This window comes from Trichoplusia ni, chromosome 8 (assembly GCF_003590095.1).
Source record: "Trichoplusia ni isolate ovarian cell line Hi5 chromosome 8, tn1, whole genome shotgun sequence".
In the NCBI taxonomy this organism is placed as follows: Eukaryota; Metazoa; Arthropoda; class Insecta; order Lepidoptera; family Noctuidae; genus Trichoplusia; species Trichoplusia ni.
Window position 1 is genome coordinate 11,892,689 of NC_039485.1, and position 24,352 is coordinate 11,917,040.

General features: G+C 35.2%; 5 protein-coding genes across 8 annotated transcripts in view; 3 read left to right on the top strand and 2 right to left on the bottom strand.

The window, feature by feature from the left end:
• The window catches only part of LOC113496317 (arfGAP with SH3 domain, ANK repeat and PH domain-containing protein), a 41,360-nt gene extending 33,125 nt beyond the window's left edge, over positions 1-8,235 (bottom strand). For both annotated transcript variants that reach the window (XM_026875477.1, XM_026875476.1), the window contains exon 1: positions 7,896-8,235. In XM_026875477.1, the coding sequence (XP_026731278.1) occupies positions 7,896-8,021 (126 nt within the window). In that variant the 5' untranslated portion in view covers positions 8,022-8,235. The remainder of the gene's footprint in view (positions 1-7,895) is intronic.
• Positions 8,236-8,742: 507 nt separating this feature from the next.
• On the top strand, positions 8,743-12,058 carry LOC113496321. Its single transcript, XM_026875482.1, has 5 exons — positions 8,743-8,774; positions 9,168-9,250; positions 9,762-9,950; positions 10,410-11,340; positions 11,477-12,058. Exons 4-5 carry the CDS (start codon positions 10,590-10,592, stop codon positions 11,797-11,799), a joined length of 1,074 nt encoding a protein of 357 aa, XP_026731283.1. The 5' UTR covers positions 8,743-8,774; positions 9,168-9,250; positions 9,762-9,950; positions 10,410-10,589; the 3' UTR covers positions 11,800-12,058.
• LOC113496788 (biogenesis of lysosome-related organelles complex 1 subunit 5) lies at positions 8,756-10,586 on the top strand. Its single transcript, XM_026876111.1, has 4 exons — positions 8,756-8,774; positions 9,168-9,250; positions 9,762-9,950; positions 10,410-10,586. The coding sequence occupies exons 1-4, from the start codon at positions 8,756-8,758 to the stop codon at positions 10,584-10,586; spliced, it is 468 nt and encodes a 155-aa protein (XP_026731912.1).
• A 1,639-nt stretch (positions 12,059-13,697) lies between the features above and the next one.
• LOC113496361 (sequestosome-1-like) lies at positions 13,698-21,265 on the top strand. 3 transcript variants are annotated; one of them, XM_026875547.1, is made up of 8 exons: positions 13,698-13,896; positions 14,400-14,576; positions 16,947-17,102; positions 17,761-17,945; positions 18,081-18,804; positions 18,883-19,008; positions 19,172-19,294; positions 20,523-21,265. In XM_026875547.1, the coding sequence occupies exons 2-8, from the start codon at positions 14,402-14,404 to the stop codon at positions 20,660-20,662; spliced, it is 1,629 nt and encodes a 542-aa protein (XP_026731348.1). In that variant the 5' UTR covers positions 13,698-13,896; positions 14,400-14,401; the 3' UTR covers positions 20,663-21,265. The 3 variants fall into 3 exon arrangements, with proteins under 3 accessions (XP_026731348.1, XP_026731347.1, XP_026731346.1); XM_026875546.1 differs by having other exon boundaries at positions 13,700-13,896; positions 18,033-18,804; positions 19,187-19,294; XM_026875545.1 differs by having other exon boundaries at positions 13,701-13,896; positions 18,033-18,804.
• Positions 21,266-21,294: 29 nt separating this feature from the next.
• LOC113496362 (exosome complex component RRP42) lies at positions 21,295-24,157 on the bottom strand. The gene is made up of 6 exons (XM_026875548.1): positions 23,952-24,157; positions 23,610-23,806; positions 22,656-22,821; positions 22,135-22,314; positions 21,653-21,873; positions 21,295-21,410 (listed from the first exon to the last, which is right to left on the bottom strand). The coding sequence occupies exons 1-6, from the start codon at positions 24,006-24,008 to the stop codon at positions 21,308-21,310; spliced, it is 924 nt and encodes a 307-aa protein (XP_026731349.1). The 5' UTR covers positions 24,009-24,157; the 3' UTR covers positions 21,295-21,307.
• Between the last annotated feature and the right edge of the window lie 195 nt (positions 24,158-24,352).

The following is a 24,352-nucleotide window of genomic DNA, read 5'->3' on the forward strand; positions in this document are numbered from 1 at the left end:
AGTAAGAATCAAATCTAGTACACACATCAGCAAAAAGCAAGGTTAAATTTAGAACAAAAGATTTAGTATTACTTCGCTTTCTTAAAGTTTAACATAACAATGGAAAAGTCAAAACAGAATTTGAATAATAAAATCAGGGAAGTACGTTTATCGTCGAACTTAAATGTACTGCTGAAGTTTTGTTGTCGGCAGCAGGTGAATACCGTCGGTTTGGCATTCTACAGGGGATGTACCGTCCCTTCTTAAAGTAACACTGTAGCCGCTGTGGAAGAGAGACATCGCTCTACACAATGTAAAACGCCATCTTGTTTCCACAACTACAATTCTTATTAAGAGGTCACCCTTGAAAATTTACTGAAATGTAAGCTCAATTCAGAGTGATGAAAGAAGAATGTCGTAAGTCTTGTAGGATTATGACAAGACAAGTGTTCAGAATAACGTACTCAGTAGTCTAGATATTGAAACGGAGAACAAACCAGTTTCACAGTAGGTCAGAAAACATCAAGACTAACAACCTCGGGCATCTTATTCACATATTTTTGCATGAAACAATTACGTTATATTATAGGCGGTTACTCATTGTTGACGGTGACTTTCATACTTATTACCTAACTGTTATACAGTTCTTTATTTTAATATTTATGCAAATATAATTAGGCAAGATACGCAGGCAGGTATGCTAGGATACCTGATTCATCGTGGCATTTTCCTGCAATTACTTATCTGATAAGTTGCAGTTTTTTTTCCCAGAACGCGACGGTATTACATTAATTTGGGTCCGTACCAAAGTAATTGCTAAGCTGACGTTTTTATTAAGCATAAATGTTCGTATTTACGCATATTATCATGGCCTCTTGCTTCTTCATTGTATATTAGCCCCGTAGATTCCTAACGCAGTTTAGATGTTTTATCCTAAGCTAGATATTCGCAACCAAAAATCTCACGCTAGTCTTCCAGTTTTAACGTCATTAAAACTAAATTCAAACAATAATATTTACATAAACATTACAGCAATCGATCATAAATGTTAGTTTCCCTGTAATAGTACACCCACGGTTATTTAAAGAGAAAGTTCATTACAAAATATAACAAGCCGCGGAGTAAGTAGGTAGGTGCTTTCGCTTTATCACATCTGATCAGGGAACATCACATGTTATTTTACTGTTCGATAGGCACGCGTAAACGTTTTTTTATTTAGTTAATAAACAGGTTGAAAGTGTTTCTTCCGCTGATGAATATGATGATTTGGATGTGTTTTGAACCATCTCCAGGTATTACGATTAAATTTATCCAAAAATTGACGATTTATAACATCACGATGATTCCTTTGGCTATAATTGTATTTGCACTATAATTTGAAATACGAACCAGGAAGAGATTACTTTTAGCGTAAAATTATAAATTATTAAAGGGAACTAGGTACTAATTGTGAAATAAATTGATAACAAAGGAAAAAAGATAAAATAGTTATCGTTGTAACAAAGTCTGTTAATGGTGGCATGAATTCAAAAGCCAAAGTTAAATAGGTATCATAAGTCTGCAGGCGAACATCCGATTTCTCAACAAAGAACAAAATTGCACAGAAGTTTTATCGTCTTCGCAGCCTTTGTCAAGCTATTTTGTTCAAAGAATAAACTATGAAAAGATTTTAACTCCTTTTATCTCTCAAACAAAAACATAATGCAATTGGTTTTCCCTAATTTGTTTTGCTTGACGTTCTTTTTAAAGATCATTCTTTTGTTTCAAGTTAAAGTCGGCGCTGAGTATAGAAAATGATTTTGTTTATCACTTTCTGTTCATTGGTGGGCGTATACATTGAATAGGTGCTTATTGTGACAAGTGCGGGGTAAATGACCGTAAATTCTTCGATATTCCTTCACGCCTGTCCTTCTTCATTATAACTTGTTCGGTCCAATAGATAATGGAAATGCAGCCTCAAAAAGATACGCTGCTTTATTATGGATGTTACTTAACATGTTACATGTTATATTATTGCAAAGTAAATAAACGATCAATCACTTTCAGATAGGAACGCGTAAGTGCCGATAAACGGCCGTAGCATGCAGATGCAGTTCCATATTACGCTATCTATTCGATGACAGAATAGAATTCAAACATTATAGTAATGTTTAACAAGTGTTTATGATAACTTGTGATTTTATTTGCCACTCGTTACAGGATTTTACAGCTAAAGTTTTTCAATCTTACAAGGGTCATCTGAATACCACTTGAAGAAACTTGTATGACTTCCACAATGCATTTTACCAGTTAGTATACAAAATTTATCTCAGCAGATCAGCAAAAAAGATAGGTGAGACTAACGGTATAATAATGCCTGCATTTTGATAGTTTTAAGTATAGCCTGCCGTGCTTAAGTGCGCGTAACTCTATCGCAGGGGTTTAAAGGGGAAGAGTCTAATGCATGCTGCTCTACGGCATGCATAATCGTGTCTGCAATGCCGTGGATTCAATTACGCCATTATTGCAGCGAAACTGCTACCTTGGGTGTCATATTATCTACAAAGAATGTTCATGGCCTTCAATTAAATCTGCCAAGCCTTAGGATGTTCATCAAAATAAGCTAACATTCCAAATTAAACAACATAGACTACATTTTTGGTAAATATCGGAATGCAATTGTTATCAACATAATTTAATAATGTTTCACTGCTAAAATGCCATAAATTCCAACGCGTCATCAATCTGTCTTGGTCATACATCAAGAAGAAAAACTAGAGGATGTTTTATTACCACATTTTATGAACATAAGTGTCACGCATGAGTCATACATGAATTTTATCATGTACCACATCTTCGGCTTGCTTAGACGAAGTCTTCTATGCGGCGAGATAGAGGCATTGATGATGACTCATTGGTTGTTGACCTTTTAAGGAATATTCATACAACTCGGAATAATGAACAGATAGTAACTGCGTAAATAGGTTACGCTTTTCATCTTCGTTGTTTCTACTTTCGAAGTAAAAGTATAATAATGTTTTTGACATAAACAAAGATATATTAAGAAAGGCCACATATTTCCAAAGCTCGTAAAAATATTATCAAATTATTTATTGATATATGGTATAATTTTTACTCTATATATTGCAAAGGGGTTTCTATTGCAAAGTGCAAGCTACAGATAAATATTTATTTGAAGTAGATTGGACCGCACATAAAATTGATACATCATTGCACAGACATTCGAATGGTTGGTTGCGTAAATACGCCTCATCCCTACTTAACATAGCTTTATTGAACGATTTCGTACACTTACGCGTTAGAAGTAATCCTAAATCTATCCTCTTACGAAAAGGCAAATATATTTTCGGGATTTTTGTAGCACCTTTATGTATGACATTCATACATGTTTCGGCGAGGGCACATGTGGAAACATTTAGTATATTGCGTGTACATTTATACAGTTTGCCGGCCCTTCCTTTTGCGAGTTCTTTTTTCTCGGAACTCGCCGGCTATCCGACAGTGATTAAGTGCCGATTCGTTATTCAATTTGTACTCAGTTCTCGTTGGCTTACAGCCAAACGTTTTAAACTCGCAGTCAAAATGGTATACTATACCGATATTACATAAATTAGCTGTTACTCCACATCAGACTTCTTGATTCCATTTGTTGCGTTCGCCGTTCGTGAAAGTATGCATCAAGTAAGGTAGTGTACAGATCTTTTTGTCCTTAATAACACAGCCCAAGTCTGTGTTTTTCTTGGTACAGCAATTGTCCTAGAATTATTTCTCAATCGTCAAAGGGGTCTAAATGCAGTATCTCTAAGCGTCGATGTCGTCAAAAAGACATCAGCATTCAATGTGCGTCATGACCCTCGTAGCACTACTGAGTGGGTAATTCACTCGACGTATTTAATGCTGCATTATTATAATAATTATAATTTTATCTTATCATACATATGAATGTTCCGATTGTATTATTTTAAGTGATATGGTGCGGTTGAAGTGTCATTAAACTTGTGACGAGTAATTAAGCGACCTCTTAGATGGGGCTGTGGCACTCCTTTATGATATCGATAAAAATTGATTGAATTCAGTATGCCTAAATTGAATGACTTTGTTAAGGGTTTAATCAGGAACTACTTAACCGAACGTGACAGTTATTTTTCTTTAGAAAGCATAATTTTTGTGTGTTATAAGCTTCCATCTAAGGTTTTGGACACTATTATAAAGGATGCACGATGCTTTGTATTCGTATGCAGTCGAATTTAGAATTGAACGGCAAACTCAAGTGCTTTTTCGGAATAGCCCAACTAGTTTCAACCATAATAGTCCTTAATCACAAGTTGACGCGGCGGCGACAGTGTCACGAGTCTAGCTCAGATTATTCTAGATACCACGTCAAGCTAATAAACGTGTTCTACTGAAAGCGATCGAGTGCTTTCTATTATTGTATTATTGATACTATATCGCTTTATCTGGTCAACGACTGTCACTCATCTAAATGCCGTTATAACTTTTACTCAGTTATGCGGGATGGAAATAACATCCGGTGTGATATTTATTTGGACTGTTTCCGAAAATTTACCTGATTTGAGAAAATCAATTTCTATTATAATATTGTTTTATACAGACCTAATTAACTTTCGTCTAGTGAATAGGGCGACTGCAATTGATTCTCGAATGTGTCTTCATTATGTATGCATGCTAATAACCTGACTTTCCAATACTATATGACTTTTTTAATGGATATTCGTTATTATCCAAGCGCTTAGCGACCCAGTGACCTGTGAACGTGTTCATAGAGCTACCACCTTTCTATCTCAGTTTGTTTAACTTGTTAGCGGAAACGTGTTCCGATATAACGGCCGGTCACCACTCGCGCAGGAAATTGGAAACAGCCTCTAGTATTTAATAACGAAAAGTAAGTTATATCCCGCATTCCAGCCGCAATTTGCAGTTCCATTCGATAAGAATATTGGCAGGGTATACATTATTCAAACTTGATAATGTCTGTTTAACTTTGCACCTCCATTCCTACAGAGTGGTCGTGCGTCCTGCGATAAGACATTCCCATAATTCTATTTGAATACAGATAGCGATGTATTTATTATTAAACACAAGTGTTCGTTTCTATTATTAGTGCATCAATGAAATAGAACTTTGTAATCGAGAACAATTCAAAAACAATTGTTCACACATTCATCAATTGCATTAAAGAAGTACAGTATGATTACTATGATTATAGTGAAAACAAAAATGTACTTCCGCAATATGAAACTCGTTTGTCGATCAGTCGCCCAACCGGTCAAGGTTTCCATTTGCAATGTTGTTGGTCGGAGAGATATCAATGTCGAACTTTCTCTAAACTCGTAATCCCAGTTACGCTGCTAATTATGCTGAATATGTTAATGTCCAGTTTAGGTTACGATAAACATTCACTGTAGATGAGGATTTACAACATCAAAACGCAGAAATGCTACAATATTTATAAGGATAAAGTTACAAGGTAAACAAGGAGGATAATGTTATCTATAGTCACTGTAGGGCAGGAAGATAGATGAAACTAATTTTTAACTGTATGTTGGTCAAGATTTTGATGGCGAAATCCTGGTTGGCCGTAGATGACAGAGGCAGACGATATGAAAAGATAACGGATGAAAGTCAATCGAATGGATGAAAAGGGAAAAAGACAGAGAGAATAGCATAAACAAAGGAAGTAAGTAAGGCTCAGACCAGCGGGGTCCATTCAAGGCTGATGATGATGATGATAGCCGATATAATAAATATATGTAGAACAGAAAGAGATATTATGCTTCGAACGATTTCTACTTATTTTATCGATTATTAAGTAGCTTAAATTTCAAAGTAATAAATTAATTTACAATATGTTTCCAAAGTAAAGAACGCAGCGCAAGTCTAGACGGTTTTAACAACCTATTTATGATCTGCCAAACATGGCGGTCGGAGAACGAATGGAATTCCACTTTTACGCGACATTTCTGTGAAACTGTAATTTACTGGAAAGCTCTAAAAAGCTGACGTTCGGATGCCAATGTATTGCTGTAATGCATGGTGCGTATTGAATGAAGAAGTCTTGTATATGAAAGCAACATTTAATTGACACTACGTTAATTGCCGAAATCATCAACGAGCATTATTAAACGATTATGAATCGTGAATCGATTGATCACATTTTACAGTTACGCAGTTATTATATTATTCGTTAAAACGGTTACTTAATTGTAAATTTTAATACTGCTTGAAGGTTTGTTTATATGGCAATTTGAATAGAAAGTGGGAACCCAACCAAAAATAGAACTTCAAGAATGAAACGAAGTTCATTAAATGTATTGTGGGGTAAACTTTAATTACTGATTTAGGTACCATAAATTGGCTTGTGTTTAGATTCTTACTAAAATTGAATTACTGAATTATTCAAACTAAAATAATTCAATGTTCAATAATATCTATTATAGGTTACATGGATATCATTTTTTCTCTCACGAATTTTACCTTACTTCTATAACAAACATTTTGCGTGACGCGTCATTATACAGGGACTCTAGCCTTATCTGCGGATATGCATACCTCGTTAATTCAATGTAACAACAGGAAATCAAATACCATAGGGACCAAGGGTCCACCTGGACAAGACGAGCAGATATCAAGCGTGTCGTCCGTTAAAGTACAAATTTCCGGCGGTTATTCGTAATAACTTCCCTCAAATTGTGGAATAAACGGAATAAGTTCTCTCTTTGTTCCTCCTTGCTCAAGTTTGATGTTGAAACTGACACCGCGAATGATTTATAGTTTGCGCTACAGATTTAGAAATGATGACTGACAGACGTGCTGTTTGTAACATTTTGTAAATGTTGAGAACAACTTCGTTTAGTGTTCGGAGAGATTATATTGTAGAGCCTGAAATTAAGGAAATTGAACGACGTGCTGGAAAATCTTTGCAGGAATTAAAAAAAAGGAAAATTTTATGGCCAGTCTTTTCTGATGGCGGAAAAAATGTATTGTTTAATATAGTGTCCGGTTTCTTAGCTGTTTCGATGTAATAAATTATTTTTTGACCCGTGAATAACGTCGCGCTTTCCTTTCAAGTTATACATACTTAAAATAATATTTTTTTATACATAAAACGAGGATCCAAATGCACAAATGTCCAAGTTATCAATTAGCTCATATCACTAACTAAGTTACCAAGTGCTTGTATTGGTATAGTGTGCATGCAAGTATTGCAATAACCTATGACGATATACATTCGTAATCGTAATCAAATTGCAGAAATACGTCGGCAATTGTTTTACAATGCGTGGGCTAGAGTTATATCAGGGTAGGTACATAAGTAACGAATTTTGTTTTTACCAAGAGGGCGTACTCAAGGTCGACGCCCGCCTACAATACAATCCTGCTAATAATTATATTTACCTGAATAAATAAAATACCCAAGCTCTTCTTAGAAAAAAAATACATGCATGAATGTACATAGCTATCACATGAGGACTATGAGGAGCAGATATGCGTCATTTAATGAATATACCTATTTAATAAGAAAACAAATACATTTGCAATAAAAGGCTCTAGTATTGTTCGTAATATTATGCGACATTATGCTTGTTCCTATTATTCACCTACTTATCTCTATGATAAACAGCGTCCAATTCAATGTGTTTATGTTAGCATTTATTGTGATGAATAAACGTAATAAATAAATGTTTTAACGGTGTACATACATCCTGCTTCTCAAGGAAGACTCATATTTAATCAAATAAAAATCCTCCTCCTAGAAATGGGAAATACAAGATTTATTTTGCAAATATTAATGGTATCCTGATTGCAGAATAAGATTTCGCTACATAATTTTCTTATCTTGACAACTGTTTCATTGATGTATTCGCCTGTTATTGTAATAAAAAGCTTGTAATTACCTCTTCCAATGCACTGATGGTTTGACGACATTGTGGCATACGGGAAACAAACGTAGAAGTAGTAGGTGAACTGTAATCCTCTCGAGTTTCCTCAATGAATTCACCGATACCAATAAGACCCGGCATGGTGGCCAAAACACGAATCTCCACTAGTTCAAGTCCTAAACTTCACATCCGTCAATAATTAGCAAATCACACAAAATTAACGAACAGTACGCAAACCGAACACATTGTCACCAAAATACACTTCTGCGCAAATAAAAACAATATCGCATCTAAAATCTCAACACGTCAACTTACGAGCCGCCCATTCTCAACAAAGGTGAATGAAGTTACTAAATTGATTGATGAAGAACGTCGACTTGTAGAATGAATTCATTCAATAGTGACCGACTAAAGTGAAGCAAAGAGCCAGTTTAATTATTCTTAGTTTACATGCCTTGTTTCCGGTGCATGTAATACGTCTTAGCAAAACTGCTTAGTTTCTGAACGGATACGGTAGACAATGCTCACAGTGAATACTTTTAGTATTTAGCCAAATTAATGCTTTTAAAACCAATCGAGTAGATTCGATAAGTTGTGTTTTTAAAAGAACCATAAAATCAAAACCTAAGGAACTGTAAGACCAAATTAAAAACTCTCATTAACCAAATAAATCGTTAAATAACACTGTGCCCATAACAATGTTTATAAAACTCTTTTATCTATCTTATAATCCTTCTTTTAATTTAAGTATATTTTCACAGGTTTATTCATTACTGTTTATCAGATTTAGGTATCGGAACGTGAAACGGAAGTCATACGTGTTTAAGCCACTGTCTGTCAAATGATTGAATGAAATTGACCGATTTAAAATCATAATGACGGAGCTGTCACGAGGTATGTGTTCGAGCGATTGTATTTTAAATTTATTTGGCAATCGTTTGCCTCAGGCTCATATTAATTTTCATATGATATTCATGCAATAGCAATAAAATTAGCTAGTTGGTTTTTGACCTAGGCTCAGTCCATAAAAAGCTTTATGTATGTGTCATAGAAAATATTTACTCTTCTTGTTTTAGTTGGCTTTCTTACTAGAAGAGTCATGTTCTGTAATCAAAAACAGTTGCCCTACAGATCTTAACTATTGCAATATTTGCAATCTCTATAAACTATAAATTTATAGCATTCAAATTGTTAACTCAGACCAACCAATCAACGAGATTCGTTGATAATGTTATAGTGCACAGTACAAACTCTTTCGTTATAGTGTAATTTGTGCTATTTTTTCAGAAATTGGAGAAATCTGGTCAAGGTTGTTCGACCATCGTCCATTTCTGAATGGGGAAATAAAGTTTATGTTAAAGGAGTTTGAGGTATGCTATGTACTTCACAGACCTGTATTATTGATAACAATTGATTACTATTTCTGTGTCGAACTTTGTTGTGTCATCATTAGCATGATTATTCCTTTAAAAGATATTATTGGCAAAATTTATATTCCTTACATTATGAAAATATACTATAAAGTGTACAAAAATATAGTCAGGCAAACAAGCTCGCAAGTCTACAAGGTATATTGAAAAGGTCTAATTATTCATTTCAGTCACTCCAAATAACTAAGAACAAGAAAAATGTAGGACATAGTGTAGGATACTCCTCAGCACAAGACTTGAACGTTTGTGAAACGTTCTACGATATAAAGACGTAATTCCTTAGTGTGGGAGTGGTTTGTTTAAAAAAAGAAATAGTCTGAATTTGATTGATTGGTTGAAGAATAATTTAATTGTTACTTTCCTAAACTAAGCTTGTATCTTGCTATCCCGAACAATGGATGTTTTTCTTTTTCATTACTTAGTAAATCAAAATCATCATTTTAATTTCCAGGAAAAGCGTGGAGATAGGGAAGTTGAAAATCTCTTTTCTATACTTGAAAAGTTGACAGACATTAAAGACAGTCAAGCAGATAAAATTAGAAAGAGTGGCGAAACTGGTCTTCCTATACTTAAAGAGAAACTTGAACAAGCATTGCAGCTTAGTGACGAAGTAGAAAAGGACTATCAGGAGAAACATAAGGTATATTATTATTTGTTAAGCTTTCTCAGCTGTCAGTTGGATTGCTGAACAAATTGGATACAATTTTGAACAAAAACCTTATGAAGATTAATGCATTAAAGGTGGTGAAAAGTATGCACTTGGAGACTTCTAATGTCTCTTGTCCTTACAAATGATAGTGATCAGTGACACAGGTTTTCAACTTACTATATTACTATATTGTTCTTTTTTGTTTATGCGATAAAAGTAAAATCATGTTTCCAATGTTTTTTCGGAAGTCTATCTGATATCTAAATTTGTATCAGGAATAAGTGACATGCATTTCACCCAAATATACAATTCATAAATTTATTATTTTAAAACATCATGTTGTTCCAATAGAAACTATATTTTCTTTGACTCACTATTCACACTATTCAAAGTAAACATGTAACATTAATTCAAGTATGTTACTAACAAATGTGTGTATTTTTTTTTCAGGTTATTGAAGTAAAACGCCAACAACTTCGAGAAAAGAGACAAAAAGAATGGGATCAATTTATTGATGATATGAACTTTAAATGCCAAAGAATTGATAATACATTTGAAGAGAAAGAAGAAGAATTAAGAGATTTATATGCTGATCTAAATCACAAACTGAACATTACTGACAAATAAACCATGGATTTAAAAGGCTCCCTTGTTGATACCAACCTCAGAATCTTCCCATCAAATAGTTTATTAGACTATATTAAGAAACTACCTATTAATAATGATGTACCTCTAAATATTGCAAGACTGGTGAAGGGAAAATCTTATGAAGCCAAACGTAAACATGACCTAGACGAAGAAGCGAAAATACCTGTGCATTTCAACAGCACAGACATAGAAAATTTAAATAAAATAAAGGCTATAACTAAGATAGATGATAACACTGAAGAGGTTGTTGAAAAAGAAGAAACTGAAGTAAAACCGGAAGAAGAAACAGTAACTGTAGAGAAAACAGAAGATAAACCAACAACTCCAGAGAAATCTGAAGCAAAACCAGTAACTCCAGAAAAAACTGAAGACACAAGTACTGAAGAAGGTTCTCCAAGTAAAGATGATTCTAAAGAGCAGTCTCTTGAAGAAATGAAAATTGAGGAAGATGAAGAAGAAGACTTATACCTCACTACTTCTGATATAGACTGGCTTTATATCTATCTACAAAACCAAAGAAAGAAAGGAACAGAAAATGTTCCATACTTAAATACCCTGTTAGAGGGTTCAGACGTAAGAATACCGAAAAACCAACGCATTAAGCGAAATCCCGTTCTCGAAGCCAGATGTGTAAAACTCAGAGCGCAACAGGAAGCAAGGGAATATAGAAAGATGACGAAATCTGTTGACAATGTTAGACTGAGGTTTCCAGAAGACAGCATTTCATACCAGAGTGAGTATGATTAAATGATTTGCAATTTTCAATGATCTTATTCAAAAGTAGTATATATTGTGAAATAATTGTTGACTGATTAAGGCCTACTTTATAGTTTATGAGTCATTTATTAATATTCATGTTTTCGTTTCAGTGAAACAACTGAATCGTCAGTTGATTGCTATTGGACAGTTCCTCATTTCAATTTTCGCTGGATTTCTTTTCGGATTCAGAGGTGTTGAATGGATGGTCGGCAATCTCGATTTCGGGTTTAGGCTATTACTTGGCGTGATGTGCGCCTTAGTAATCGCCCTTGCAGAAATATATTTCCTAGCCAAGAAGTTGAATGAAGAATTGAATATTCCTGAGACAGTACAATTAGGTGGTCCTCCTAAGTTTGCTGATGGGAGGCATAATAATTATGAGTATGAACCGAGGGTCTCAAAAAAAGCAATTGATAAGGAACATCAAGATTAATTTGTTATTATTTTTAAGTACAATGTTTGTCATTGAGTACATTAGTTTAAATTATGGGAATAGATGTTATGAACTTTTTATTTATTGTTGAACTGCCCTTTTTACTCTACATTGATTGTTAAATGAAAACAATTATATGTTATATATTTAGTATGCTCAATGATTTATCATGTTTGTGTATGGAATGACGCAGCATTATCGCTTTTTTTCTGTAAATATTGTACTCCCATATTTCATATACATTGTTATAACATTATAAGAGACTTTTATTTTTTACCTTTTCCTTAAATACAAATGATCAAAGTACATAAGTCAAAGGACTTACCCTATCTGCCTGTAGCTATTTACAGTTTGTTTATAATCAAGCAAAATGAAAGACTTTAAGGTAAATTAAAATAATATTGATGAATAAAATGCATGACGGTTACTAAATAATAATCATGTATGACCGAATTATCTAAGTAAGATTTGAAATTTTTCAATATTGAGCAACTAAAAAAGATCACTCAAAGAAGTGATTGAAGTAAAACTATGTACGAAACTAAAACCTGAGCACGCTTTGGCTCTGACACAGGAGGCAGAGAAATGTAAACTGTAAGAATCCCTACTAATATTATAAATGCGAAAGTAACCCTGTCTGTCTGTCTGTTACGCTTTTACGTCTAAACCATGAACCGATTTTAATGAAATCTGGTACAGAGATAGAGTTGACCTTGAGAAAGAACATAGGATAATTTTTATCCCGGACTTTCGAAGAGTTCTCTTGGAAACGCGATATAACCGACCTCGACGCGGACGAAAAGCTAGTTACATATAATTTTGATAATTGAGGCGAACTATGTAAGGAAGTTTCGAATGTACGGCTAGCCGCGCCCAACCCACTGAGCTCGTCGTGCCGCGGGTTCGACGCCCGCGTATTAAAAGCATTTTTGTGATCCTTACATGCTGGTTCGGAGTCTATTTGTCTTTGTGCACGTGATATCCCCCGCGTCACAGGAATTAAATGCCTTAATTTTGGAGTGATATTTTAAACAAATTAAACTCTTTTTTGGCAAGGCTGGGGTCTCATCATCATCTTATCATCTCAGATCTCATTGACACCTACTCAACCCACCTCCTGTGTGGGGGAAGCGCGTAGTATCAGACTTCAGTGGGTAAACCTGACCCGAAGTCCGAAGTGTAATGTCTCCAGCATTTATTCGCGCGCGGTAATACATAGAATTTATGACAGCCGCTTCCTCTCCTAGATGTTTTGATTTCTGCACATGCACCGAAATATAAACCATATTAAAATTTACTTTCTATGAATTTGATAAAAAATGCATTACCATTGGACCCCTAAACTTTGCATGTCCTATTCCATGGCATGGCCCACTGTTACATTTATAAGTGGCCCCAAATAAATCCGGCTACCTTTTTAAAGTGGTATAATAATGCTTTAATAATGTAAAAGCTCCAAAATATTTATTTTTAAATATTCCTCAACTTTTTTAACCCAACAATCGACATATTATAGTAAACACTAATACCACAAACTAGGCCCTCAAAAAAAATTTTTATAGGTAAAAGTAGGTCTTTGCAGCTAACGGATAAAAGTACCTGACGTAATATCATGAATTTAACTTAAATTTTAAAGTTCAGCCTCATTTTACCGAACCGAAATGAAATCCATATTGTCATATGTTTCATCATGCTGCTCTTCTTATTCCTTACGTGTAACGGAATTACAATCGCATTCCAGGTGCTTTTTTCATACAATGAGCATAAACTAAAACCAAATGCAAACTTTTCCTTTGAATTTGGCTCGTGTGAGACAGAGCAAGAAAACTTGTATGATGTTCATGAACAGCGATTTGTGGTGTTGTTGATGTTGATTTCAGTCCGGAATGACTTTTGGATTTGACAGCCGTATTGCACAAGAATATTGCTCTTCTCAACTGTTCCATTTGATGAATCATAATATTTTGAAACCTTTATAATACCGTGCGCGAAGATTAGTAAACATTCACTAACAAATTTTGTTTCACGTACGACGCATAACAGTGTCTCAGTGTGTTCAGTATATTATTCAGTTTAAATTCGAGGAGATTTTAACAAGTAAGTTAAAACAAAAGTAGAAAAAGGCTTATTTAAATAAATTCTGTAGCTTTTGCTCAGTGTTTGCTTAAATGAGTCTTTGCACTTTATTTTCACAAGGACTTTGTTTAAGTATTATCGTTTCTAAAATGGAAGGCAAACAAAATGGCTTCTATTAAAAATTATTTTATACATTTTGCACAGTTTTAAATATGTTAGACTATAATTAACTTACAGAAATAATCACTTGAAGTAAGTTACTTTGTAGTCCTGTAGAAAATTTGTTTTTTTTTTCATTATTTTTCAATATGCTTGTATCAGTAAATACAACACATAAAAATTATATTGTGTTTATTATATTATTCATGGTTTAAAAAATGTACATATATTTTGTATTTACCTACTTAGTCATTTTTTACACCACAAATAATGTTGTTTCATCACTTGAGCTCAATGTTAGTTAGGTATTTTAATTAAATTATTTTAAAACTGTGTAATTGATATTTATCATTTTTCCTATTTAGCCATGGAAGATCAGGTACCATTTAAGGTTTTCACGTTCTGGAGTGAAAACGAGAAGCCTGAGGTTAGGCGGTTTGGTGTGGAGAAGACGGTTGTCACCAGCTTCCACTACTTGAACGCCAAGCTTCAAGATGTGTATCCCGCTCTTAAGGGGAAGACTTACTCCGTAGCATGGAAAGGTAAATAGATTTTACTATGTCGGGTTTGAAGTTGTGATGGTAGAACTCTGAAGGAACTTTAGTATTTTGTTTTGGGCTCTATGACAAAAGACTTACAGAGCTTTTAGCATGTAATGAAGGGTATAAGTTACAGGGAAAAGTTTTTTTATGTACATGATTATCATCTTCACCTTCACCAATAAATGCCAAGACATTTGCATATTGCAGTAATTTTGCCTCATGATAATCACTTGCTTCCTTTCAAGTCATATATTATCTATGATCAGGTAAATCTACATCAAAAAATTTAGAATTTAAAGTAGGTTATCAAATGTAGGGCAAGTAAACATGTTTTTATACATTTTCTGCAGACAAAAGTACCAAATAGGCAAGTAAATATGTCTAATTAACATTTCCTACAACATAATAACATTAGAATAGGTCTGATTAATTCAATGGATTAATAAATAATGATGGCATTAAAAGCATGACTTGGCATAAAGCTACGACTTTGAATAAAAACCCAGTTCTATTTGTCTATAGTCTTCTACTTATAGTGAATACATTATTTAAATTTGGATATAGACTTTTTTTTTGCTCATGATTCACCTCTGTGTTAGTTTAAAGCTGCGTATGTGTGTGTTCAGAGATTTTTTATAGAATACACTGTGGAATATAAGTAAACATACATTATATGTATACTTATTTTTCTAGTTCTGTTTGAGTTTAAGCATTTAAAAGCAAAATACATCTGTGTCTACATTAGAAAGTAAACATACCTTGTATTTGTTTTCTTTGATGATTCAGATTACAATGATTTAGCAATACAATAACCTAATGTGTTGTAAAGTCAGCATTTCAAATAAATTACGTATTCAAATATCTTTATTGTGTTAAGTAGGGACCACAATTATAACCATTAAATTATTAGAGTTCCTTGTGCATGGTTACCGGCACGGATCTTGAGCGCTCGGCGGAAGAGTGGGGATCGTTTTGCGCATCGTAAAATCCTATCAAAAATTAAAAACTCTCTCTCTCTCTCGTAAAAACTCCAATCAATTGTGCGTACTCGACGTCTTGTGATGCATGCAACTGCAGCAAAGAACGAATTTCAACCAATCACAAATGACGGCTATGACGCGATGCGCTGCGGGCTAATTACTGCACTTTATCCCCCCGCGCCTCACTTCATACCGCAAAGGGGACCCAAAAAATCACTTCTGCGCAGGTGAAGGTCAGCGCTCAAGATCCATGCCGGTAACTATACCTTGTATCAAAGGAATTCTATCATAGGTATGTATCTGTCCAAACTGTTACTGTGTAACCGCAACGTCAACAACAAACAAATCAAGGTTAAGTAGTCGTCAATTAGAAGGGCATAATTTTGTGTTTAAAATTGGTTTTCTAAAGCTTATGTGTACGGAACCGTGTCGCCGGTCAAATTTTTAAGATCTTCTAAGTTCTAACATTTCGGAATACAAATAAAGTATGTGTACTGTTTTGGTTTTGTGTACAACATTTAAGGTAAATGACTCGTTTTTAACAGTTACACTTTACAATGCATACATTTTTGAAATAACTACGTGCCTTATACATAAAGTGGGCATTGTGTATTATGCGATACTGTGTTACTCTTTTATGATGCCCTTTTTTAATTTGTAGCTTCTATGTAAATTTTTGATTCTACGTTAAAAATGGTACAAATCTGCGCCGCGAAGATCATTCGGGGACATGGGCCTTTTTATTATAAAAATGGACAGTCCCGTTCAAAACAGGACGTATGGTCACCTTAGTTATACATTTCATCCTACCATTGGTGTTCACATTACTCATTCTCTGAGCCTATTGATATGCCGGAAATAGGCCGAAAAGTGATTTCAAAGTGAAATTTTGCTTTAATTTTAGTTACAATGACACTGTTTGTAGTAAACAAAATACCAAACTGTGATGGCGGCTGCCGCCATTTTTCAATGAACTAGCAACTTGTTTTGCGACGTAGTTCTTGAGTTTTTTGTCCGCATTTTTACGTGAATTCCAATGTCTAATTCCAACTATCCTTTGTAATTTATTAATTTCAGAACGTAATCAAAAGCCTGTTTCATTAATTTCGTAAAGATGCAGCCGATTTTATAGAAGCATTAGATCATGATTCGCCACGTTTGATAAAACAGATCTGTGTTGATTGCGATTCATAATTTATTGTGAAAAATAAAATCTTCCATATCAATCAGATATAGTTGCTCAAAGATCTCTTTTTTATATCACGCATTTGGAAGAACGAAAAAAGAAACATTTCTTATATTTTGTCATATGAAACTGTCAAAAAGTTACTCCTATGATCAAAATAGTACTTGCTTCCCCTATACTACAAAATATTTTTTTTTAATTTAGACGAAGAGGGCGATGACGTCATCGTCTCATCTGACGAAGAAGTGATGACGGCCCTGCAGGCGCTAAATGGTGAAGTGATCAAGCTGTATGTGTACTGCAAGCGAGAAGAATTGAAGAGTGAGAGCCACAACCTCTATTTCACTGTTACTGGAGACGGTATGTATTGTTACTTGTTAAACAATAAATTACATTAATAGGTATAACAATGTATGGTGGACATGTATTACGCCTAATATGTACTACCAAGTATTGTCAAGATATGATATACATATTAGTGCATTTATACGACTTGAGAATGTATTTAATTCAACAATCATTTATGTACATGGGCAATAATCGGACACCACATTAGGATTCGAAAGCGGAAAGGTACTGCTTATTTTATAGATATCGAAAATCTTTTCTGCAGATCTACTTTCTATTAAACTTTTTTTATACTTTCTTTTTTTTATTCGTCTTTAATATTTTATGCTATTCCCTTCTGTATTAATTTCTGATGCTGTAATTTCGCTGTAGCATGTTATCAATCCCTACTTCCCTACTAATATTATAAATGCGAAAGTGTCTGTCTGTCTGTTACGCTTTCACGTCTAAACCACTGAACTTATTTAAACGAATTTTGGTACAGACATAGAGTTGACCTTGAGAAAGAACATAAGATAGTTCTCCTGGAAACGCGATATAACCGACCTCGACGCGGGCGAAAAGCTAGTTGACAATAAAGTGCATGATTTGAATATTCATTAGGTTTCCATGTTTAGTAGTACATAAGTATTGGTTTGGTACATAGTAGTTTAATGTTGTGTATTTTTAGACCCTGCACCGGAGACGGCGGCGAATGTGCACTTCGGGGTGATGTGCGACTCCTGCGACAATGTGATCGCTGGTTTCCGCTACAAGTGCACCACTTGCCATGACTTCGATCTGTGTTCGGGGTGCGAGGCGGCCGGCCACCACCCGGAACACTGCATGGTGCGAGTACCAACACCTGCGATGCCTGTAAGTATTAGCTACTTTAAAACCACAACAAAATTCATTTACCAACATTCATTTACCATATGCTTTATACATTTAAAAAATTTGCAGCGCGCTATTATCAGAGAGGCTATTAAAAGGTCTCGTCATTTCTTAAAGACTGTGGCTCACACCATGGCCGAAGAGTGTCCGTACAAAAAGAGCCGCGCGGAGAAGAGTGCTGAGCGTCGTTACCGCGGCCAGCACGCCAGCGCCGGCCCGCACGGCGGCGAGCGCGCTGAACACGCCGGCCACGGCGGCCACGGCGGCCACCGCGACCACCACCACCGCCGCCACCGCGTTAGCTGGCTCGACACCTTCGCTACCTACATGAATGAGTTCGCCAACCTTGCCGGCGATGTCAACATTGATGATGGCAAGCCAAAAGCCCAAGAAGCATCAACCTCAGCCAAGCAGGCTCGGAACCCTCAGGAGAGCCAGGTGAAGACCGAACCAGGCACTGCGCCTGCTCAAGCTCCTCAGCAGCCTGACGCAAACGCCTGTGGCCAAGGCCAAGCCACCCCCCTTCTCTCAGTTAACTTTGAGCAGATTAGGGACCTCCTTGAGTCTTACCTGACTGGTAATGTTAATGCCAACATGCCTCAGCCACCTCAGGCTTCTGCTCCGACCCCGGCTCCGACACCAGCCGCCAACACTGCAGACAGTACTACCGCAGCTCCTACTTGGTGCCCGGAGATGGGACAAGGCGACTCCAAGAAACAGGATGATGACATCACCATGCATACTGCTACTTCTACTTCCTCTGCTGGAAGCCTGAATGGAAACACTAGAGATCTGTCTCCTGACAAGGCTGACGACTGGACCGTCATTAACAAGGAGAAGGGTAATTATTAGACTTATTTACATATGGCAGATTAACGTTAGCTTATGGCAAATGCTGATTTTATTATTTATGTAATAGACATGATGGACGCAACCAATGCTGAGCCCGCTGCTCCGATTGGATTCAATCTGCCCGAGGAGTTTCAGGAGCGCGTGAAGATCTCAGATGGCGCTATCTACCCACCCCTGAACCCTGCTACTGCAGGTAACTAATTTTCTGCTTTATTTGATTGTGATATTTCTCGCACTTCATGCTTGATAAGATTTGTTTATTTGAAATAAGGTAAAAATATTGTTGTATAATCAATTTACCTTTATACTTTCATTTCATATCATTTATTATAAACTGACCAAAGCTCATCGTTTAGTAATGAATCCCAAAGTGGCGGAGGTACCGACCGCAGCTACTGCCCCGCCGGCCGCAGCCGCGGCCCCGACCCCGGCCGAGAAGCCCGCTGCAGCTGCAGCACAGCCCAGGCAGCGCCACCCACGTGAGTACTGCTCCTTATACTAATAGCATTAAAGTCCATTTTTGACTGCTCTTAAAATCCTTTAGGTTGAGAAATTTGGTTCTACTGTCAATACTAATAAAGTTATTTTTAATTGCTGTTAGATTAAAATTTGAAACGCAGCGCACCTTGATTTATTATTGCGTTGTAAAATTTAGTAATTTAGGATGTTTGCTTAACATTAAGAGTGTACCTACTGGTAAACATCGACACACAGGTTAAAAGCCACTTGAAAGTATTATCACATAGTAAAGTTTTATTTGAATAATACCAAAAAAAAAAATCAATTTAAATATACTCACAAAAAAGGCCCACAAATTAAGCAGCTAATAAGACATTATGTATATTTTTTGGTCTGATATGTAAAGTCACGAGAAATGAAATTAATCACTTATCAATGTTTGGGTAAGAAATATTATCATTGAGTCACCAAAAAGTACCTTCGTTTATAATTCGTATAATACAATGGTATCAATATAATCAGCTGACTAACCAATTTTCCCCGATACGGTAAAGATAAAATTGTTTCATCGCTTGTTATCGCTCGTTCTATTTAATAACAAATCCATATTGGATTTTCAACACTAATCAAAATCATCCGTCTGGTACGAATGTTTTGAAGCACCTATTGTTTTCTGAATACAGTATATAATACATTTCTTTATGCATAAAACAGTTAAATACCATCCGCTGCGCTAGTTATATGTTTTCCTTGTTATTATTTTGTAATACGCGAGACGTGGTACCTATTATTCTGAGATAATATTGTTTGTTTACAAAAACAGCACCTTTCATGATATGGATACATTGTCTAAGCTCTCGTAAGTATAGCTAACTTAACGGGATATTCCGCTGCCTGCTTAGCTGTAAACAGTGCATGACCTCTTTATTACCGTGATAGCAGACTAGCAGAGTTGACTTTTTACATGCACATTTTATATACTGGCCAGTATATAAAACTTGCTTTATATTCACTTGCAAAACCGTTAACAGATAGCAAACTTAGTTATACAAAGCTATTGTTATACATTCGAGTCACACTTATAAAACCGCCTCTGTTGATACATATCTAAGATTAAATACCAAATACGTGTTATATGGTAAAACAAATATAAACTTTAGTTGTTAAATATTTTTAAGGAACGGTCATTTAGTGGCAGCAGGTGTGTGTTTAGTAAATATGTGGTTTAAAAAAGTTTTAATTTTGCAGATCCACACATTGATGCTGCTATCCAGCAGATGCTGATGATGGGTTTCACCAACGAGGGTGGCTGGCTGACCCAACTGCTTGAGAGCAAGGACGGCAACATCGCCGCTGTCCTTGACTTGCTCACCCCTGTCAAGAAGTAAAGCGATTTGGTCCTCATCAAGGCCAAAGGTCGAAGCTTGCTTTAATGGGGATCACAGACGAGGGTTTTTAATTCAAAATTGTACTGTCACATTTACAGGTATCTCTATTTCGTAGGAAAGTAATTGTAATAGTTATAGAAGATTCTTTATTATCTTCTGTAGATTTTTGCGCCTAATATATGGTATAAGGTATTTAGATGTTAGATTTTAACATTTCCACTTACCTTTGATGTTGTTTAGTATAGTTATCCATTGATAATTTTCTCATCTTGCCATTTAGTGTTTCATTCTATAACATTATTATAATAAGACACATTTAACATTACACTTTTTTATCAAGCAGTTTGACATTCCTAGACAACGTATTTATGATATCAGTGTGATAGTCTTATAACTTTAATATATGTTATGCGATTAAATATATACTATACATCCATGAGGGGAAAAAGTATGTGATATTTGGTTATGACTGAATTTGGCGGTAGTTTATATTTAGTGACATTATGTAATGTAGTAGATACTATATTCTTACGTATTAAATCAATTAAATGTATTAGTATAGTAAATTGTATGGTTATATTAATAAAGTATTTAAAGGACAAAGCAAGTGTTTTTAAATTATAAATACCACATTGAGTACATATTTTATTTTAGGAATCCATATGAATATTTCTTTAGTTTAACACTTTCTTGTCTCTCTCGTAGTAAGGCTTCACCTAATGATTTGTCAAGTAGTTTCGCTGCAACTCTGAAAAAAGGATGAAAAAAGGTTTGTACCACATTGCAATTGCAAAGACACAATAAGTTCAACACTTTTTGGGCCGAGATGTTTGGCAATAGAGAGTAGTCAAGATGGTTTTCAGCTATCTAAGCTAGTAAGTCATAAGAACTGTTATAATATATGCTGTGATGTCAATTACTTAGCTTCTTTTCTAAATAAGCAAACATTGGATTTATTGTTTTAACTAATAATATAGAAAAAGTACTTACATTCCTTGATTGATAGCATCTTTCAAAGTTTTTGGAGCAACACTTCCTGGTCCATTCATGTCTATTGTGGTGAACTTGCCACCTGTCTCTGGTGAGGAGTTGTCTTCGCAATAGCAGCTAGAATTACCCGTGATGCCTACTATCACAGATATCACACTGCAGCTCTCTTCTTCAGCTGACGGGTCTACTACGCATTTGTCACCAATTTTACATAATGTTACCTGGAATGAAAATGAATGAAAGAATGACTGTTTGGATAGCCAAGTGGTTGAAGTCAGAGCGCCAAAGTATCTGACGTGTAGCGACGTGTAGCGGTTTCGATCTCCGCGCACGAAAAGCATTTTATGGTCAACAAATGCTTACCCTGAGCTTGGGTTTCTTTGTGCATATGATTTGAATGTTTATGAAATACCCCGCATAAAATTTAGTGGTTAATCCAACACACAGTTGTGAAATAAGCACTTGGTTTAAAAATGGCTTACCAGTAATGGAGCAGAGCCCACATCCAAGAGCTTGCTATCATAAGGGTCGTCAGACAACTGTAAGTCTACATTGCCTCCATCCATGAGTGCTGCCTTTACAAATGGTATCCTTGTATTGAATAGGGCAGCTTTGACAGCCAATGACACTGCATCACAGAGATTACCTCCACATTCCAATATCTGAAATGAAGGGGTATGTTTTATATATAATGAAATAAGAAAATGATATATGTACTTTTGTGCATCACTCAGTAAGTGACTTGGTGAAAAGTGACAACAAGGATTAAATTTCCTACTGCAGATGTCTTTTTCTTAATGGCTAATTTAAAAACATTGCATTTCTATTTTACTTTTTTTCTAAACCCATCAAATTAACTAGCAATGTATGTTTGTACAATGAATTAATGAGTATAAATACCAGTCGGAAATTATTTAAGCCATTGATAAATGTAAACAACTTTTTTAAGTCATGCAACATATTACTTAACTAATATAATTAAAATAATATGGATTTCTCTTACCAATATATCAACATAAAGCTTCCAGCACTGTTTGCTCTCAACTATACATAGCTGTTTCAAGTTGAAGGCCTGTGATGAGTGGTATGCTCTCTGCATGAGGTTGGAGATGCCGATAGCCAGCTGTTCACCTCCTCTTCCTTCAAACTCGGGGGTTGCATTGGCTGAGCTGGAATAATAAGTAACAATAAAATAGTCATAATTTATGTAGTTTTAAGACAGCATTTTTGTTGGAAGGCTGACTGTTTTAAGTCAATTGCATAATGCCCAGTGTGTTTGTTGCAGCGTCAATGAAAGGCGGGAGTTAGCGACACACTGGTTTATTGAATAATTCTTAGAATCTACCTGCCACCGTACAAATATCAAAACATCTAAGCGGCAGTCGGTACATTTCTCCCCCATAATAGTACATAATCTTATAAGTAATTATAAATAAAAACAAAACCTTTTATTTAGAAGCTCCAGATTGAGCGCAATTATAAGCTTGCAGCGCACGAGCAGACGCACCTGAGGTCGTCATCGGCACTTACCATTGAGATAATTTTAAAAGATAGTAAAGCATACACTTTTACCTATTACAATACAAGTATTTGTTTATTATTTGCGTAAGCTTAATATTTCAAGTAGCTCATTATATTATTGTGGCAGAGGAAAGAATGAATTTTATGACAGTTTTAGATTGAATATTACATTATTTACATAGGATACAATATTGCAGTCTGACAGTAGAGAATTTTATAAGGCACATTATTTTAGAGTTTCATTCAAATATTTTCAGTACTTTTTATGTGTAAGAATAACTAACAAGTAACATACTTGCAAACCTTCACATTCATAATAATAGTAGGATTCAAAACAGGCACAGGAGAGCCTGTGCAAATATGCCTATCATACTTTAAAACAGTTTGCTGTTGAGCTGTTGTGGTTAAACATCAAGACATAATAAATAATACCCACCAATCAACAAAGAATTCAATTTTGCCTAAATCTGGATTTTCGGGTGTTGGTATGTCTATTTCAGTTTTGACACCGACGAGGATGTCTGTGTTAGCGAGACGAAGCCGGGCTGATCCACTAGCATGGCTCACTACATCTGTCTCCAGTTCCATCGGCCGGTAATCAATATTTGACCTTCCATCAGAGCGATAATCCTCCTATAAACGAAATTGATACATATTATGTAGAAGATACTCACGTACAACATACACATTAAAAATGTTATCATAATCAGAACTAGTTAAAATAAATAATTTTATAAAGAAAAACTGATGTTGTATTTTAGGTTATGTTTGCACCTACCTGTACGCCGTGAACAATAAATACTTTTTCCGTAGGGCTAAGTAAAAGGCCTGCCATTTGGCTGGCGGTTTTGTTATATTGTATTAAATATTTGAGTGAAGTTTAATAAAGAATTTGATTTGTTTTGGTTTACAAACACAACCTCTTCAAATTTTGTTTGACAAATGATGAACTGACACCACAGACTGTCATGATCAAAAATAGTTCTTGGAATATTGATTGATTTTGAACGGAAAATGCACAGATAAATAAAGACTTGAAAAAATGTTTTTTTCTTTTTTGTAAAGAGATTTATATACATATATATGCAGTTTTCATCGAAAAAAAAGAAAAGTTCTTTTTGACTGCTTAATATTATGCTGCTACTAAAGAGCAGTATAATATTTAGCTTAAATTAAATT

Excerpts from the sequence above, each read along its gene's own strand:
- LOC113496321 (XM_026875482.1), top strand. The coding sequence starts at position 10,590 with ATGGATTTAAAAGGCTCCCTTGTTGATACCAACCTCAGAATCTTCCCA. Across the intron at positions 11,341-11,476 it reads AGACAGCATTTCATACCAGA|TGAAACAACTGAATCGTCAG; the intron begins GTGAGTATGATT and ends TTTTCGTTTCAG.
- LOC113496362 (XM_026875548.1), bottom strand. The coding sequence starts at position 24,008 with ATGGCAGGCCTTTTACTTAGCCCTACGGAAAAAGTATTTATTGTTCAC. Across the intron at positions 23,807-23,951 it reads TTATTGTTCACGGCGTACAG|GAGGATTATCGCTCTGATGG; the intron begins GTAGGTGCAAAC and ends TTTCGTTTATAG. Across the intron at positions 21,874-22,134 it reads TGGGCTCTGCTCCATTACTG|GTAACATTATGTAAAATTGG; the intron begins GTAAGCCATTTT and ends TTTTCATTCCAG.
- LOC113496361 (XM_026875545.1), top strand. The coding sequence starts at position 14,402 with ATGGAAGATCAGGTACCATTTAAGGTTTTCACGTTCTGGAGTGAAAAC. Across the intron at positions 14,577-16,946 it reads TTACTCCGTAGCATGGAAAG|ACGAAGAGGGCGATGACGTC; the intron begins GTAAATAGATTT and ends TTTTTAATTTAG. Across the intron at positions 19,295-20,522 it reads GCCCAGGCAGCGCCACCCAC|ATCCACACATTGATGCTGCT; the intron begins GTGAGTACTGCT and ends TTAATTTTGCAG.
- LOC113496788 (XM_026876111.1), top strand. Across the intron at positions 9,251-9,761 it reads TTATGTTAAAGGAGTTTGAG|GAAAAGCGTGGAGATAGGGA; the intron begins GTATGCTATGTA and ends TTTAATTTCCAG. Across the intron at positions 9,951-10,409 it reads ACTATCAGGAGAAACATAAG|GTTATTGAAGTAAAACGCCA; the intron begins GTATATTATTAT and ends TTTTTTTTTCAG.